The sequence below is a fragment of the Asterias rubens genome, chromosome 1 (assembly GCF_902459465.1).
Source record: "Asterias rubens chromosome 1, eAstRub1.3, whole genome shotgun sequence".
Taxonomy (NCBI): Eukaryota; Metazoa; Echinodermata; class Asteroidea; order Forcipulatida; family Asteriidae; genus Asterias; species Asterias rubens.
Genome location: NC_047062.1, coordinates 33,785,217 through 33,804,404, shown reverse-complemented (window position 1 = coordinate 33,804,404; position 19,188 = coordinate 33,785,217). Strand labels below are relative to the sequence as shown.

Here is a 19,188-nt window from a genome sequence, read left to right as displayed (position 1 = left end):
CCGCTGCATGAAATACTGAAATATTCAACCCTGGGGCCACAAACCAAAAGTTGCTCCCTAAAGAAGCTAAAGACAGCTACATAAAGGCAGGTTCATATATTCCAAAGAATGGGTAAGGGGTAGGGTGGTATCTAATAAATGCCGCCATCTACAATGAACTTTTGGTGGATGAAAATCCTATAACGCCCTCTATCAATAGAAATAAACAGGATAAACAGAACAACTTGAAACGTCCCGCCCTCAAATTAAAGGCACTTTCGGTTAATCAAATTGTGATTCATGCCCAGCTAAAACTTACCTGAACCTCTCAGAGGTCGTACTTAGACATCAACATTTTATAAAAAGCGCTTTTCACACCCAAAGGGTGTAGCAAAGCGCTTCTAATATTATACCCATGGTCACTGTGGGACGCTTATTCAGTCCTTACATCTCAGCACCCTGAGGAGTATACAGCCTGTGCAACTATGCGCTAATGCACTAAAGCAATTACTAGAACCATCTCTGCCTGCCACATCATGTAACCATTAACCCCTGGGGAGAGAGAAGCAACTACAGTTAAGTTGCTTACTCAGGGACACAAGTGTAACGACCGGGACTTGAACCCACACTGTTAATCAGAAACACCAAAGCCAAATAGGTTGGTGCTCTACCTTGTCTGCTTGGTCACAACATCTAAAGAAGAGTTCCATTGCACATGACATTTTAAATAAGCAATATTATAGACTTGATAGTAGCATGGTCATAAACTTATCTGATAAGCAAGCTTGTGTTTGGCAACAGGTATTAAAACGCATCTGCTAAGCAAGCTTTGGTTGAGAGACAAACGAACTCATCTGCAAATTAGGGTAGGGGGACAGGTAAACTCATCCGATAAGCAAGCTTCAGTTGGACGACTGGTAAACGCATCTGCTAAGCAAGCTTTGGATGCGAGAAAGATGAACTCATCTGCTAAGCAAGCTTGGGTTTGGGGACAGGTTAACATAACTGATGCACAAGCTTCGGAATGCATGAACAAGAAAACAAATTTTTACTGTTCAAACCAAGAAAAGACCGTGGAATTCAATCATTATTTCTTAAACGTTGCATCAAAACACCATCGATACATTATTCTACAGACTAATAATTTGAATACAACAGACATTGAATCAGTCAATAACAATTATAATGATACAATCATATTGTACCTAAAATCAAAGCTTGTTTTTCTTTCGGCTTTCTAAAATGCATCAGTTACAAACTCAGAAAAAAAAAATTGTGCAGCTGTCTGTTTGTAAAAAATAAGTTGTATAAAAACTATGCAGGCCCTTAGGTGACTCCCAAAATGGCCCAACCAAGATTATTGTGGTGATGATGTCAAGGCCCAACTTTCCAGATCTGCTAACTTGGGTAGACAAGTGGTTTTTACAAAGTAGCAAGCAAATAAGGTCGCCAGCTTGCGCGTTTACCATTGATTTCAATGTAAAGGCATTCATTTTTAAACAGGAGGCTCTGGAAGGTTCACATGCCTTTTTGTCGTCTTACACTAGAAACTTGTGCAGTAAGCACAAGTTGGCCGCTAAGCAGCTGCATGAAATTGGGCCCTAGTATTAAATTGGTTCAATACTATCAGCGACCCAAAAGTTGAGTTTATTGTGGACTGGAGATTAATATGTGATAGAACCTGCCTTTAGAGCTGCTCAAGTCTATTGACTCCTTGCATAACACTCAACGCACTTGCATGTGCATGTCATGTCCACCATTTAGGAGTCGAATATGTTCACAAAGAAATTGCCTTCCAAATGGCCAACTGGAAGACGCACATTGTGAAACGGTGCGTTCTGCACTTTGCAAGGGATCAATGGAATCAAATTGTAGGTAAAGGGCAAAAAATTCCTCTCAAATTTTTGTGAATATGGGAAAGAATGTTTTAACAGTATGACTGGCACCTCTGAGTTATTTTCGAACTACAGAGACTGCCAACACAGGGATAGATAGCTCAGTTGGTAGAGCACCAGCAGCTTAGTATGGAGGTCGTAGCTTCAAGCCCCACTCAAGTAAATTATTCTTTGTTCAACCCAAAACACACCAAATACTGAGAAATCACAAGCGCTGTTTTTTGTAGAGCCCTGCGTCTTAAATAATAGACCAGCGGTGGATTTCACAAAAAGTTAGGACTAGTCTTATCTCGAGTTAGGACCAGTTACTTGTCCTAACTTAGGACTATCCATGCAATGTGTATATCTCCTAGGACTAGTCCTAAATTAGGACTAGTCCTAACTCTTTGTGAAATCGACCCCGTCCTCTACAACTATATAGTTGTAGAGGACTGGTCTATTATTTAAGATGCAGGGCTCTCTGACAGACCCTCAGTTGGTGTTTGATGCTTTGCATGGTTTGGAGAATAAGAGTAATAAGAGTAAATAAAAACTTTTTTCACATGGTTGTACCCGCAAGTCTACTATTCCTATTAATATTGATAGTTACTCTTAGACTCTCAGTTGTCTTTCAGTCCACTCTCCATCACAGCTTTAGTCAGGTCATCCCTAGTAGCCTGGTCTCCCTCTCCATTCATCCAAGCAGTTAACATAGCCTTGGATTGCTCCTTTACTTCTAGATTCTCCGTCTGGATGATGGTGATCACGTCTTCGGTGAGGCTCAACTCCGATGCTAGCGTCTTCCAGTTGTCACATAGGCGAGCGATGACTGCATCAACTGGCTCCTTCTCTAATGTTGTAGTGCTTTGATCTTGATGTAAAGGCGCTTTACAAATATTTAGTTGTATGTATGTATGTATGTAATTGTATCTGGGGTAAAAAAAGAAATCCCCAAGTAATTAATAATGTGTGGATGGAGTCATGACCGAGGGGTTATGAGCACCAGACCCAAACAGTGGCATTTCTGATCAGCAGAGTGTTGATTTGAGTCCTAGTCGCAGCACTTATGTCCTAGAGCTATAAACTTTACCCTTATTGCTTTGTCCTTCAGATGGGACATAAAGCGGTAGCTCCCTCTGTATTTGTCTGTATAGTTGAGCCGGCAAAATAATGTCTAAAGACACATCACACCAGCTTATGCACATTGTATGGATGAGATGGCTTTTGTAGTGCTTAGTGAGAGTGTCGATGAAGATGTCTAATGAGTTCTCCTGTACTAGGATTGGTAATGCATGGAAAAGAAGTGCACGTTGCAAGCACCCTCACTTACAGGTTTCCTCAGGCTTGCGAGCTACGGTTGTGAAGTTCACAGAAGAAGGTAATTTATTTCCAGAAGAAGGTAATGACAAAGAAGATATTTTGAAATGTTTGATGTATAACTGGTTTTGAGAAGAGTACATTTACTTTGACCATGTCACCTAAACGTCAGCACCGAAAAGGGTCTCTTAAACATGGCTTTGGTTTCAGTACATTCAATATGACGACCAGATCACCCTAATTCCTACATTCGGGAGGTCATATCTTGACATAGATACTCACCATCATTCTCTCCCTTGAGCAAGTCGTCATTTGTAACATCAACTGGCTCCTCCATCTTCAACTCCTCAGTTGTGGTTTGCTGTTAATCAAAACACAACCAGGAAATTGAAACCTTAAATACAAGCAAATGTTTAAGGTAAATGTACAAGGTAAATGTTATAGCGCTGTCTCTGCTATCAATAATAAAATTATTTATTCAGGCAAAACCAAGGTACAAACATGAAAAAACATTTCAAAACTTACATTAAACAACAGTGGGTTAAACACATTAACTGTCACCGTTTAGCGCTTATATTTGTCACTCAGTGTCGCTCTAAGCGCTTCAACATTCAGTATTTTCCTGCAAGGTATTGTGGAGCTACATTTTGGGGTAGACCGGAAGCGATCATAGTATGAAAAGGCCTGCAGGGAAAAAGAGTATTGGAAAAAGGCTTTACTAAACATACATCGCCACAACTTGAGGGCAGATGTCATGGTCTTACCTCTGATTTTAGCACGGCATGCATCCAGATTGTCAGGGCAGATATTCCAGAGTCTTGTCAGCTCAGGGCTTCCCATATCAATCTTCTTGTTGGGGGGGTGCTGATTCTAAGCTCCTCCCCTAAGCTTCGCTTCCTGGCTCTGATCAAACACAATGACTAACAAATTACACATCAAGTTCTTGTAAAGCAATCTTACTTTGACACCAAGAAACATCATTGGTTTGGTTGGCAAAGTGGTACTTTTCATCACCTTTTAACTCTAAATTTAAATTCCACTTGGGGCACAATCAGGGTTTGTCCTTAGCTTTAGTGATGAGCCAGCAGGACCAGTTAGCTTGTCATTTCACTAGTCTGTCAGCTTATTATTTACAAGTCAATATTTCAAATAAAATATTAATGCTTTTCAACTCTGAACTAGCCAGCTGAACCACTTGGAGAAAATGTTGGCTGGTCCTGACGCTGACTTTTGTTTCACAAACCTGTGAAAATTTGAGCTGGATTGGTCGTCGGAGTTGCGAGATAACTATGACAGAAAAAAAACACCCTTGACACACGAAATTGTGTGCTTTCAGATGATTGATTTAGAGACCTCAAATTCTAAATTTGAGTTCTCAAAATCAAATTCATAGAAAATTACTTCTTTCTCAAAAACTCAGAACTTCAGAGGAAGCTGTTTCTCAGAACGTTTTATACCATCAACCTCTCCACTTTTCTCGTTACCAAGTAATATTTTATGATAATAATTATTTTGAGTAGCTACCAATAGTGTCCACTGCCTTTAAGACCACTGAACTCAAGCTCTGGTGTTTCTGATCAGCAGAGTGTGGGTTCGAGTCCAGCTCTTGACACTTGTGTCCTTAAGCAAGACATTATTACATTATTGCTCCTTCCTTCGCATTGAACGTAAAGCCTTAGGCTTCTTGTGCTGTTATAAAAGCACTCAAAAGTAATGAGAAGAAACCCCTAACTGATGGAAAAATAATAATATCAACTTACCTTGGTTTGGGCTGTGCTGCAGCATTTACAGGACTGAAAAGAAATCAAAATAATACCAAATGGTAAACATTGCTAAACTTTAAAATTTCATTTTAACCCTCGAATAAACATAAAACAAGTTGAAACTGTCTTTAAAAATATAGTTGCTAAAATTAATCGAAGTCTTTCTCGAAGGCTACAGAGAAAGACTCTGCTAGGGTCTTAACGTCACGTCATTAACTATTTGTTAAAATCATAAAAACCATAGGTCCTTTTGGTTTTAAGCAATTTGTAACAGCTTAATCCATTTCCATAAAAAATAAAATTTGTCAAGGTATAATCACATTGGAGTCTTGAATTTCTTGGTCTTACTGTTCTCTGATGTAGCTTGGACAGGCTTCATTCTTCCATATGTTCCAATGTTCCTCTCTCTCTCTCTAGGATATGCTGTCAGGAGAAATCGAGAACTCATTACTTAATTAACTCATACAAGTTTTTAATATTCATGGCTTGTAAAAGGGGAACTGTTCAAGTTTTTTCTACTGTGTTCAGGGGAGGCTTGTATCGGCTCCTGGCTGGAAGAGACCTACATGTAGAGGCCGCCCTCGATCATCCTGGGCCCAATAAATTGGCCGGCCTAGCGAAATTGATCACATGTGGCATGGGGCTGTAGGACTTGGACACAGGAGATCAGCACGACGGACCCCTGCTGTCTCAGCGGCGGATTGATTGATGGCCAAATGGTCAAGCTCTTTGGACTTAGGGGAATCCCCAATGATCCCATTCTTTGACACACTATTTTTCTCTTGTACAGAAACAGGCGTAGCCAAAATCGCTTGACTCGAGTGAGGCTCTACAAAGCAGGACATAGTTTGTTGTTAAAACTGTCACTTTATAATAGTAACAACAACAATAACAATAATTATTGGGGAGGCGACTCATACTTACTCACAGCTGAGAAGCTGAACTGTGAAGGATGTGGCCACATTGTTTCTGAGCTGCTGGCATGCAAGGGTACCCTTGGCAGTCAGCCACATCAACTCATACACAGCCATCGTGCACAGCCTGAGATTGAAAGTGTTTGAGTTTTCTGGGAGCAGGGAGGTAAACCAGAGGGCCCAGAGAAAACTCCTCATTGCATAAGAGAGCACCAAAGCACAACTCTACTCACACGGCCCTAGCTGGATATTGAACCACGACTACACTTGTCATTTTTAAATCTGTGAACTTTTAATTTTCGTTCTGTTCAGAAAGTGTCCAATGGCTTTAAATATTAATTTAGTTAGTTGTAACTTGTATCGTAGCATCATATGTTATCAACCCTCATGTGTTTTCAAACCCAAACTTTAATTCCCATTTACCACGAGACTGTGCAAGCTCCACCGGTGACAGAAGCTCTGCTGTTTACTCAAACTCTGTATTTTCGTCAGGCTTAATCATGCTGAGAATAAAGTTTCCTGTCGTAGGTTCTGCTCAAACATTTATAAAATAATGAATTTTGTTAGAAATCACTAGTGCATTATTATGCCAACAATTAAATGAGTTTAAGAAACATCATCCAACCTCTAAATTTCAAATCAAAATTATCATTTGCTAGATTGAGTTTCATTCTTCTTTAGTCACTAGATAGATCACTTGATGTGGTTGCTATTTGGGATTCTATGGTGTGCCAATATGGGGACAAAATTCAATAAAAATTAAGTGAAAATGAAAAACAATTTTCTTTTGGATTAACTGCAGACAGTAATAAATTCTGATAAATGTAATAAATAAATATGTCTACATTAGAGAGAAAATATAACAGATTGGTTTATTATTACTCCTGAAACCAAACATTGCTGGTCTGAAATGGGGGAAAACAGATTGTTTTGAAGTGCTTGTGCTTTAAGGGGGTTGGGGTGTTTTACTGTCATGCCTTGCGATATCTCCGGATTCTAACCAAGTAGCCATATGTCTTGGAACAAAAATGTAATTAAATTTGTTTAATAGTAATTGAATGAGCTTTTTTATTTATTTTGCACGCCATACTACTTACTAGCTTCTGAATATTCAAGTAAATATGAAAGGTTTGAAAACATATGACGTCGCTCAAATGTCGTACATGCATTAGCATTGTAAACAGTGGATTATCTCTCGCAACAGAAAAACAAAACTTTTAAGATTTCAACATACGATGAAGTGTAAGTGTCATTGTAAAAAAAGTTGGATAGATGATTTTTTTTAAAATCAAGTTGGATAGATGATTTTTTTTTAAATCCTTTAGTTTTTTATTGTGAAAAATGTTCCTGTTATCCTACTGAAAACACATGACATGACACCAAGTAGCCCTGCAACGGAGGACTCCAACCTGGGCTAGACACCAGGATATGTATATCCCTTACAGTATTGTATCGAATTCGAAGGTGAAACAAACATTTTTCGAATAGAAACACAGGTTTTCATGTCGAGATTTTCCCCCAGTTGTTTCACTTACCGTAGGAAAATGTGCTCGCTCGTTTTGGTGTAATTCTATGAAATATTATCTGCCCACATCACATGGACCACTTGTTTGTTGTTGATTCCTTGCTCACAGCGCCACCACGGGACGTGCATCAGCAACAAGCCGAGCGGAGTATACTGCGCGCAGTAGCGACAAAAAAAGACTAGCTCATCGACTCGGGCTACCCCGGCAGTCATGATGCTAGTCTTGGTTCCAAGACCATTGGTGTTGCGCGGTCACACACAACCAACGTTCCGATTATGACCTCGATTATGCACGGTAAAAACTGTACACGCTTGTAATGAACGAACGCTAGCGGGCGCTCTGTTTCTCTGATTTAGATCTCACCATGTCCTGTGCTCACCAAGACCACAGGATAACAGATCGGGAGTCAATGAATAGTTTCCCTTTTACTGTAAACAACTAGAGACTTCTAAGTATTGTTGTTATCGTATTTTCTTTTAGTATTTAGCATTCTGCACTGTATTCAGGGGAGTTGTGGCGGTGCACCCCTATGGAGACTATGTACGGATGGGGACGTGCCTGGCCTACACGTTTTCAAGACAAACTGAAGGAAATGAAACGTTTCCAAAAGTAACTGAACCACAAATTTGAAAAGTACACAGAAGTTTAGGTTTCCATTTACCCATTATTTATTTGTCTTTACAGTCACGCCATAATAACAAAACAAGAGCGCTGAAATGTAAACGGAAATTACACAGTATTTATTGGCCTGGAGTTCCACAAAGGGAAAATGTGCCCCCCCCCCCCCCCCAAAGAAAAATAAATAAATAAATAAAATAAAAACCAAACACGTCGGTTTCCCAAGTGGTTGTTGATTGATAGGACTAATTATTTTGATATTGTATGGATACAATATGACAACAGCTGACATAGGATCTTCAAAGCCGTTATTGTTGAGCTCAGCCTGTTGCTAAAATAAAGGATACACTGAATATCGTCATCCATAAACCTTTTGTTTTATGTGTTTGCAACGCAGTATTATTTGAGTGGTAATACAAAGTATTTGAGGTCGAAACCAACAATTAAACTATTAAAAACCAATCTCCAAAGCATGACAATAGCTTCATATCAATCATCGTTGCATGAAATATAAAATGATTTTTTTTATTTTTAATTATTATGAATACTGTGTAGTCAGTGTTTCAACTTTCAATTAGGTCATTTTGAAACTCATACTTAAGGATAATTTTAAAAAACTTAAAAATTAAGACACACAAACTAGCTACATTGTTTTGGCGATGATGACATCCATTTAATTACTTCTGTCAATTCAATTCTAACGAGTTTTGGTGAGATAATTTCTACATCTTCCACGAGGTTTAATGGTAATCTCCTGCATTATATCATCCCGGTCCTGACCTGGCACAAGAGTGAAGTTGAAATTGTGGAGAAGACGACCAATGATCAGACGAACCTCAATCTAATACAATCACAAAATAAAGGGCAATATTAATAACAACTAATAACAAAGTAATATTCTCTGAACAAAGAAATGTTAATTTTTTTGTTCGTAGACGGTCAATTTAAAAATAATGTATCTTACCATCGCAAATGACTGACCAATGCAAGCTCTGGTCCCCATAGAAAACGGAAAGTACGTATACAGATTTCTATCCCTGAAACATAAACAGATAAACATGATGCTTTTATTGTCTTAAAGAATCTGTAAGATTTTGTCCTCAAATGCGTTGTGCCTAACATTAAATACGCAAATCCACAAAGGGTCAATAGATCAAGGTACATTGAACATTGTTTGCTGGTGCATATCACGAACAATTTCATATCTAAGGCGCGCGGTCCATTTAGGGCCGGTTCGGCAATCATCCACGATTGCCGCAAACGATTATTTTACAGAGGGTCAATCGGCTGAGTTTCGGGACGCAATCGTTTCCAGAGATTATAGAAAGACTTACTGAGGTGAAACACAAAAGAGTTGACACTTCACTGTGGTTTACAACTAACAAAAGAGTTCGCCTACACCAGGCTATCACTGACACTTCCACCGCTAATCCCTCGCTAATCCCAACTAATCCTCCACGGCCAGGAGTACTGGTAACAATGGTTTGGTTTTGGCTAGGTGTGTGTACGTCCAGGTAGTAGCTTTTTCTTAGCATCATGAGTGAACATATTTTTGGGGGCAAAACACGGCTTTTAACACATTCAAAAAAGAGATTTAACATGATGCGTCTTTGTAATAAAAAGTGATTCAACTGTTCATTTATAATTTCACAGATTTGTAATATTTATGTTTCAGATTTTCACCAAAATCGGACTCCAAATTTATTTATACTTTTCCAGGAAACAAATTTATATTAAAGCACGAGATTGTCTGATCAACCTTGTCTGATCAACCTTAAACATAGAGAGTTTTATCTTAAAGATACAAACGGGAAGGGTATAAACAAAATGTTCTGATAATAAGATCTGTTAATTTATTCCAATTAAGCGTAAAACAAATAAGTACACACACATACATTAGGTATTTTTTATTGCAGTCTTTTTATTAATGCAATGGTTTTTCTTCTTCAATGCCAACAGTATGTTTAAAATTAAAATAATTCAAAATTAAACCTTCTGACGAGGACGTACTGATTACAATCCTATTTGCAGATCACACCCAAATTCAACAACCTGGTCATACGTTTATTAAAAAGATACACATTAGTTGGGAAACATTCTTAGTTGGTCACAACCAACCAAAAATTGAGTTCGTCTCGAACGCTCAAATCGAGTATACATGTACATGATGTACCCGTGTGAGGTACATTGACGTTGCCAGCGCTAGGCTAAGCAAATACATGACAAAAAGAGGTAAAGTAGAATGTGAGGTTATACTTCATCGTTTTTCACGATTAAAAAAAGTATGTGTGGTATCTTTTGACGAGCATTTTAGAAATGGAAAAAACACAGCGCAAAAATAACGCGTTAGAACATTTTAGTTTTTAAATTCATATTCATAGTCCACAACCGAACAGTCAAAACTATAATCCCAACACAATGGACATTAATCCGATTATAGCCCCTTTGTTCGGACTCCGGACGACTAGACAAGCTCAGCGCACTGAAGCGTTTGAAGAACCTATCCCCCAATCGTCTCACAACCGCTGCTGAATCGTTTGCTACTGTAATCGTTTGACAATCGTGGATGATTGCCGAACCGGCCCTAAATGGACCGCGCGCCTAAGTGACTTCTTTAATGCCCAGCAAATGTCTAGAATTATTTGAGTTCATTGGTTTTAAATGATTTTGCTCATACTTAGCAAAATTCTTAGGGCGTGGAAACTTTGATTATTTGTCACCAGAAAACAATGTCATGCTATAGACACATTCCTTACCTAAAAAACCTAAAATTCTATATTAAAATGTGAATAGTTACCTTTCGTTTTCGACCTTGTTAAATCTTTCGGGATCAAAAACCAGTGGTTCTATGTAGTATTTCTCCATTCTAGCCATAACATAAGTGTTGAACTGCAAGAATAACAAAAAATGCGTTGTCTCCAAGTTATCATCACATTATTCAATAATAAATTTATCTCTTATAAAGAGTATACAAATATACAAATTAAACAGGGAGACCGCAAGTCGCTATGAACGCTTAGATGAACTACGTGATGTTGAATGGACCAATGAGAATTCGACTCTCAGTCATGAATATGCATGATGTATTGACTGATCATCATCTAACAATGTTGTATTTGTATAAATTGTGACATTACTAGAGTCAAAACCCCCGCGATGAGAATAAGCAAAACAGCTTAATATTCAAAGACAATTATTTAATAGATGAAAATAAACGGCCATTTTCTATTAACGAATAAATGACTAAATTGAAGTATCTTCTTACCCATATTACTGTACCAGCAGGTATCTTCATTCCTAAGACGGTCATATCAGTAGCTAGTTCACGGTTTGTTCCAAAGGCTGGAGGCCACAAACGTAAAGTCTCTTTGATTACCTGACAATCCAACAATAATACATGTATGACATCGTAATAATCATGGTGACATCAAACGCGATTGTGGCAAATCACCCCCAATCTATGCCACACCTTCTTTGATGCCCAGCCCTTGAGGAGCAGTGATGCCTTGAAGACGTGATGGCAGCGAATGAGAGGGTTGTGAGATGCGCTCAAACACAAATCCTGGCCAAATTATTTTAAATTGGAGGCTATGGGCTCGAAAGGAGCCCATGGACTCGAAAGAAGACATAATGAATCATTGGTTCTGATCTCATTCACGGTAGTTTATAGGACAATATAATCGGTTATTACATATAATGGAATAAGTTACCATAGTCAAATATTCCAACTTGGCCAAGTCTTTATATTCAATTCTGTCATTGCTTCCAAACACGGCGTTGACTTCGGTCATGACTCTGTAATGGGATATAGAAAATTAATCAAAGTTGGATTATAACATTCTGCATCATTTGTATTAAACGGGAAAGATGGAATCTGAATCACAATAGCAAAGGTCGTGGGTTCGAGTCCCACCCGAGTAATATGCCTGTGGATATGTTAACACATGACTCGCACAAAGTGCTTTGCCTACGCACCAGTCTTTGGGTATAACCCAATAACTGTAAGATTTAATCACTTTCCTTATTAACTCGTTTTTAAATATTGAATTTGAAATGTGTTGGAGATCCTCAACTAAACGTTTCATACCAAACGATTTTGGTGCGTTATCGAAAATAGAGATGAAATAATGTTTGCCTTTTGCAAGGTTCCATTAAAGAATCAATCAGATAAACATTATTTTGAACAAGCTTTTTCTTCAATATCCTACATCTATAGTGGTATATACCTTTGATATATTTCTGGACTATGGCCCAACTCGACCAACATGAACGCCATTAAATTGGCCGAAGTTTCCTGACCTGATGAGAAAACAAAATCGATTCGAAATAGTTTCATACAAAATCGAAATTCGTGTTGTCGTTATGAAAAAAATCGATATACATCCAGTAGTAGAAACAGTCCAAGTATAGTTTGGACAAGAAATGCTCCCAAATAAGAAACAGAAGTGTTCCAGAAGCTTTCGGATTAATCGTAATCTTTATGTCATAATTGTGTCAAACCTTTGGTGCAACTGTTTTCCGTTTTTCGTTTGCTTTTAATTGTTATTGCCATTGAATAAGTTACTATTATTAGTTTATATAACAAGGTATCAATTTGACTGAACTAGATGTTTCTACCTGCGAAGAAAAAAGTAAAGAACTCGTCCAACATGTCTTCAATCTGGAAATCTTTATCTGCATTGAAATCTCCAGATACATCTAGAATATAAGTCAACAAATCTTTAGGAATCTTGTCTCCTCTTCGTTTTGCTGCGATTCTGTCTTCGATACATCGACGGCCAGTTTCCCGAACGAATCGAATCGACTCTCGAACCTCCTCTCGGAACTTACGATCCGATGTAAATGGGCTGAACTGGAAGATAAAAAAACCAAATCCAATTTAGATGTCTGATATATCATTAATAACATGGCATAATAAGTGCCAATGTAATGACTTTATAGGCCTGTATAACAGGGGTAGTAAGCCTCAAACCCAAATCGTTATCAACTGCGATGACAATATTTTGTTGCCGTACCCTTTTCCAAGGTGTGTAAAACTGCGCCTGAACACCCTTCAAAGTAGTTCCAATCGCTTTGGTGAAAGGGGAATCATGGTCCATTACATCGCCAAGTTCAAGTCCAAAAGCAACCTTAGGTAAATAAAGAAACATAAGTCACCAATGGAATCAATCATCACATTAAAGGCATATAGTTGTGGGTTGTGTGTTTTAATGAATGCTTAGCCATACGTCATCATGGGAGAATGCCGGTTTCCAGGACTGTCCATGTGAGGTTCTGTCCCCTTACAATGATAATAATAAGAATAAGAAGAAATACTTTTAAATTGCAATTCAGTACTGCAAGTATTCTCAATGCGCTTTACAATACACATTTATAAAAGAGAAAGCAACAATATTAAAAATAAAAGATTACGAAAAAGATTGAGTAAACAGGTGGGTCTTAAGATGTTATTTGAAGAGGTCCGGGTTCATCTGAGAACGTAGTAGCAGGAAGAGAGTACTGGGGAAACTAACGTGGACTGAATGAGGATGTTTCAAAAGAAGACTATCAGAAGTAGTTTGTAGACAAATCGCCGTATGGGGGACATGATCTACTGCCACTGGATTGCACCTGCACTTGGACGCTTAGATACAACTCACAAACACGTTTTGTTGTTACCTTGGCGACGGCATCAAGAGTGATTCGATTGAACAGATCCAACATTTTCACCTCTGTCTTGCCATCCGCTACAGAGGAGAGTTCATTAATCAGCAATTCAACACTGTCGTTGAAGACATCCATAGACTGCATTAAATACCTGATGTGCAAAAAGTCAACAAAATACTCCTTTGAATAATACCAATTGGTCAAAATGTAAATTAACTTTCAACATGTATATTGTATTGTAAGTATTCCATAACATTATGAACAATAGTTTTCTATCGTGAATTTCAGAAACTCCCGATCTGTGAAATCCACTCACTAGCCCTTAGTCAAGTCGCAAGCGACACCTCAGCTGTCACGCACTATACCCAAAATGTCACGCACCAAGACCAGCGCTGGTCTTTTTTTCGTGCGTGACATCTGGGGGGTGGGGTGGGGGGGGGCGCCGAGTGCGAATAAGGGCTAGGTAATAAATAAATAAATAAAGGCTATGGTAAAAAACTAAACAACGCCTAGAACAGGAATCGAACCAATGGTCGGTAATCGGCCGTTAAGGTTACAACGCAATAGATTATTATTTTAAATCTTTAGACATACACAATAGTTACAAGTTGTACAGGGACTGTCAAGGTTAAAACAAAAGTATAAAACTGTCATCAAAAGATGTGTAAAACCAGACCCCTGCCAACGATAAAAATATTATACAATATAAAAAGGAGATTACACTGAAACATTTTAGAAGCACACAATAGAAATCATTAAAACACAAGCAAAACCAGACTATTGAAAACAAAAAACTACAACCACAACAAAACACCGCAGCGATAAGAGGAAGGGACAACAATTGAAAATAAAAAAACATAGAATGGACCAAAAACCCTCAGAAAAATAAAATAAAAAATAAAATTGGCACAGAGTGCACCCTCACAGATTCATGCCAACCCACTGGGCCCGAGGACAATGATAGCAGAGAGCCTCCCCAAACACCACCCAAAAAGCACAAAGACCCCTTAGACAATTATTAAAGAAAACAACAATTAAAACCACTAGCACTAATAACATACTAAAAATTCCCCCCTCAGCTTCATACGAAATGACTTGTACCCCTCCAAAATCAAAACATTCCTGGTATCCAATGTGAGCTCTGAGAACATTTTAGGAAAGCGAACAATGGTAGAAAATTTATAAGCATCCGTCCTAGGTTTTAGGTGATGAAAAGTGAGCAATTCTGTGTGACGGGAGTTAACTTTAGACAGATTAGTTAAGTCATTCATAAAACTATACCGAGTGGACATCAACAGTTTTACAATAAAGCAAATGTTTAAAAAAGTTCTTCTGTCAGACAGCAACATAAGACCCAGAGTCATGGAAAGATGTCGCCACTTCTAAGTTTGTAAGCAGTACTTTGAAAGAGCATCCCCCAAAGTTGACCCTACACTTACCAGAGCCATAATTGAGGCTAGGGGTGTACCCCGTCCCGATCTAACAAAAGTCACAAACTTTAAAGATGTGTTTTGAAGACTACACTTACTTTCTGTGAAAGGCTGGGTTAAACAAAGACCTTCTCTTTAGGTGCTTTGGCACATTTGTTTCTGTTAGCAATCCATGGTAAAAGCACCGCTCCCCATAAACATGCCAGAAGTTTGCATGCTCCACTGGTGGTTTAAAATGTGTTGTTGAGTGCAATACTTCCTATAAGAAAATGGTCAAGGTCAAACAACATCATCAATGAGCTAAATTTTTGTGCACAAAACTTTCAATTTGTACAACCTAATAAAGTTTCGATTTTATGGGGAAAAATCATATTCGATAAAAGCCTTTTAAAACGAAAATATACATGATATAAACTGAATATTTTCAAAAAGCAAGTTTTAGATGATCGAGTCGGCAAACTCGCCTTTTACCCGGCCACCGATCCTCGCTGATTGCTCGTGGCCTGGTAACGAAAACGCCCAGTCGTGGCCGACTTATTCAATCGGTTTGTTTAATTATTTATATCAAAAAGAGAAACATTGATGTTGAATCAGTATTGTGAGTCAAATTGTTGCTCTGACGGAGTTATCAGTACGATAAATAATTTTAGTGATTCTGGCAAAGCTGTTTGCGACGTCATTTTGCGACACACGTTTCGGTCATACGTAACGACCCCTAGTTTGTGATACCTTGTTTTGGTTGGCAATGCATCATGTTTAATAGAACCACACAGAAAGAGCATTATACAAACCTTTATGAAGTTTGGTTCCAACACAATGACGACAGGTTTTTGCAGCATGAACAAAAGAAAGACAGGACCATAGGTTCTCATTCTGACAAGTTAAAACGCAACAAGAACAAGTTGAAAGTAAAAAATTGAAAATATAAAGATGAATGATATTTGCTCTTTTCTTGTGTCTTGTTTTGGGTCGTTCCATTACTAGTGGTTCCCAGTTGGAATTTGGAGAAGAAGTTTATGCTAAAGATCGTAAGATGCGAGAAGATGAGTGAAGGTCAGTGATGTATTGTTGTTAGGAGTAATTTATGAGCAACTTGAAATGAATTCGATTCCGGACTGGAATCTGTCCACCGGAGATTCTGTGCCTTTATGGGAAATGAACGTGGGCTGATGGAGGAGGATGCAAAAGAGGGCGCTATCAGAACAAGTAGTTTGTACACAGTTCGCCGTATGGGGGTGGGGGACAGAAAATCATGCACACTGACAACCAGTTGTCTGCAAACGACCGTGCATGACATACATTAATACTTCTTATTATGAGAAGAAATAAATTAGTTTTATGAAAAACTTACTGCTCGGCAAGAAACTCTGGGAGCGATTCACTCCCTGTAACTTGACGTAGATTGCCTGTGAAGAAACTGACATGTAATCACAGATAAGTACAAGATCTCAAACCAGGATTTCAAAATCAATTAGTGTTGTTTTTTTACATAAACACAGCTCTTTAGAATGATTATTTTGGTATGCATAATTTTTTAAAGTGCTCAAAGATTTGACAATAATATAACAGGCGTCTTCCCTTCGAACTCGTTATAAATAGTGTCCTTTTTTAATACTCTTTTCAGTAGTCAAAAATCGTACTGGCTATAGTTGAGACAACAGGCTGTGACGATATTGGCCGCGTTTGACTTAGTTTATTGAGGGACACAGATAAACCACACCCCAACAATTAAAACAATCATTCAATGGATTATAAGTTATGCTGTATCAGTTGAACAAAGTGTTGGCCTATAATTAGTGGACGAACTTTGAGCTCGAGAAAATGCAGACAATTTGTGATATTTATTGTGATCTTAACCACCCCGCTATTTACAGAGAGATAATGATTGGCCTTACTGAGTCCAATGTGTCAATGACAACAAAGGTCATTTGCTTCTCTGTTATTTTGCCATTTTTGCAATTTTTGGAAGCACTTAGCAATTCCTTGTTATCACAAAATCATATAAACTAAAAAAAGCAGAAACAAAAATAGCCAAGGCTTTTGTTCTTATCTTAATATTAAATATAAACCGTTGGTAGACAGAAACAAAGGTTCCTACTGAGGTAATGTGAAGTTTATTATTATGTTCGCACTTTCTGGTATTTTCCTTTTTCATTCAAGCAGCCTGTTTTTTTTTAAACGGAGGCCTGCCCAAGAGATACGCAACACAGAAATGACAAAAAGGGTATATTTTTGTTATTTGAAAGTTATGAAAACAAAAAAGATCCACAAACAAAAATGCAGAAAGTAATTAAGTTTATGGGAATTCGAATGGTTCGAGTTGACAATCGCCAGGGATATTGGAATTGAAGGCCCTCGGGTTACATTTTTTTTTTTTTTTTTTTTTTTTATTTCAAGGCATAAATATGTCCTGGCTTTTGTTTGTTTATGTTTGTATTTTGTATGTGTTTTTCTGCCGAATAAATAAAAATAATAATAATAATTGACTCGCCACCAAAAAGCAAATTACTATTGGTACTATTAGGCCATTAATTAATTTCAAATGTACCAGTAATACACATACGTATAATATAAGACAAATTAATTAACAATACAAGTAAAGAGTAATACACAACATTTATTTTTTTTGAAATAAAACAAACTTACTCATTTCTAGGTGGGCCTGGGATGTGGGCATATCTCTTGTGCTGATACGCAATGTATATCACTAATGCAATGAATGCACACAATGTGATCGCCAAACTGCCGACAGTAATACCAGTCAAGATTCCAAGTAGGGTCGCCATGATTTAGGCTTCAGCAGTCTCTCCTGGTCAAAATGATTATTGTTGTGTCCCATCATGGGTCAAACTTCAGTTTGTTAAAATGGTGAAGGTCAACGTCGAAAGGTACAAAGTTTGTAAATAAATTATCACTAGCCGTTGGGGGCGACGTTTCCATCATTCAAGGTGCACCTATCTAATCTCCTTAAAATTTTAAGCGCAGAATCACAAGGTTCGGATATATTAATATATTTACACAATCTGTTCATTGCATTTCCCCAAAACTTCTTATTTGAGATTTTAAGGGCCCACATATTAAAATCTGAGTTGGCGCATGAACTTTGGCCTACTTAGTGTGGTGCATGTGCACACTTGCATAGCTTCTAAAACATACTGAAATAACTTTGACCTCACTTGGCTTATTTTGATTACGGGTCAATAGCGCAAACAATAGTTGTGTATAGTCAGCCCACCTTGGAATAATGGTGAGTTGATTCTGATTGTTGCCCTTTACGAAACCATGGCTTCGGCTTCAGGCTCCATCCTCTCGTCTGAAGCCCTATGGGGGGCGTGGTTTCGAGTAGGGCCCATTATTCTGTGTGCTGCAGCTGCAAAGTGAGTGCGCCCTCAATTTCTGTTGGCACTTTCTGTTGTGTGACGTATTATACTCTTAGCGGCACCCACTTCATCCCTAACTAAATTAAAACTGCTCCACTGGTTAACACAATCCCATTGAGGGTGCATTCAGAAAGCAAGTTTTTCTTTAACAATTTTTAAAAGATATTTGTAATAATTCAACTTGACTTTTACATCGTTTTTTTTTTTTTTAAGACTGGGGTCTTTTCGGAATTCAAAGTTCCTGTCATAATAAATGCTTTTATATGATGAAAAACTTGTTTTTTTTTTCTTTCTGGGTAAACTTTTGCTCGAGCTGGGGGAATCATTTCTTATAAAGCAACAATCAACCCGAAACGTGATTTTTGTTAGTAATCATTCTGGTGCAGCCAATATCAGCTAATTTCGGAGCACCCGTAAAAAAGAGAGACATTATGAACAGCGCCCTCAAGTTATATTGTATCCCACCATGACATTCTAAATAGCGCCCCCTCTTGATACTTTATTCCACCGCTTTTCTCCCCATCCAGCCACCTGTCACGTATAAGTTGCCGAATAATGTGGGTTAATGTGCCACTATGTTTACCTTAGGTTTGTGTCAATTACAGGGTTGTTAGGAAGGTGTTGGTTCTAACACGTTGGGCGTAAACAATCAGCGTGAAATGAGCAGCCAGCCGCCAGGTGTGTTGGTACAGACTGAAAGGTGAAGCAGAAAGCTCCCTACTGGTGGAACACTGGGTTCGC

The 19,188-nt window shown here is 38.2% G+C and overlaps 1 protein-coding gene and 1 long non-coding RNA gene across 2 annotated transcripts; both read right to left on the bottom strand.

Moving 5' to 3' along the window:
• Positions 1–3,455: 3,455 nt before the first annotated feature.
• Positions 3,456–7,471, bottom strand: LOC117289555. Its single transcript, XR_004518957.1, has 5 exons — positions 7,383–7,471; positions 5,282–5,356; positions 4,931–4,963; positions 3,935–4,073; positions 3,456–3,531 (listed from the first exon to the last, which is right to left on the bottom strand). It is a non-coding gene; the product is annotated as an uncharacterized LOC117289555 (long non-coding RNA).
• A 1,082-nt stretch (positions 7,472–8,553) lies between these two features.
• LOC117295909 (cholesterol 24-hydroxylase-like) lies at positions 8,554–17,853 on the bottom strand. Its single transcript, XM_033778741.1, has 13 exons — positions 17,714–17,853; positions 16,419–16,484; positions 15,859–15,940; positions 15,166–15,326; positions 13,650–13,788; positions 13,007–13,120; positions 12,609–12,843; positions 12,218–12,290; positions 11,702–11,786; positions 11,257–11,367; positions 10,789–10,880; positions 8,956–9,028; positions 8,554–8,832 (listed from the first exon to the last, which is right to left on the bottom strand). The coding sequence occupies exons 1-13, from the start codon at positions 17,851–17,853 to the stop codon at positions 8,689–8,691; spliced, it is 1,515 nt and encodes a 504-aa protein (XP_033634632.1). The 3' UTR covers positions 8,554–8,688.
• Between the last annotated feature and the right edge of the window lie 1,335 nt (positions 17,854–19,188).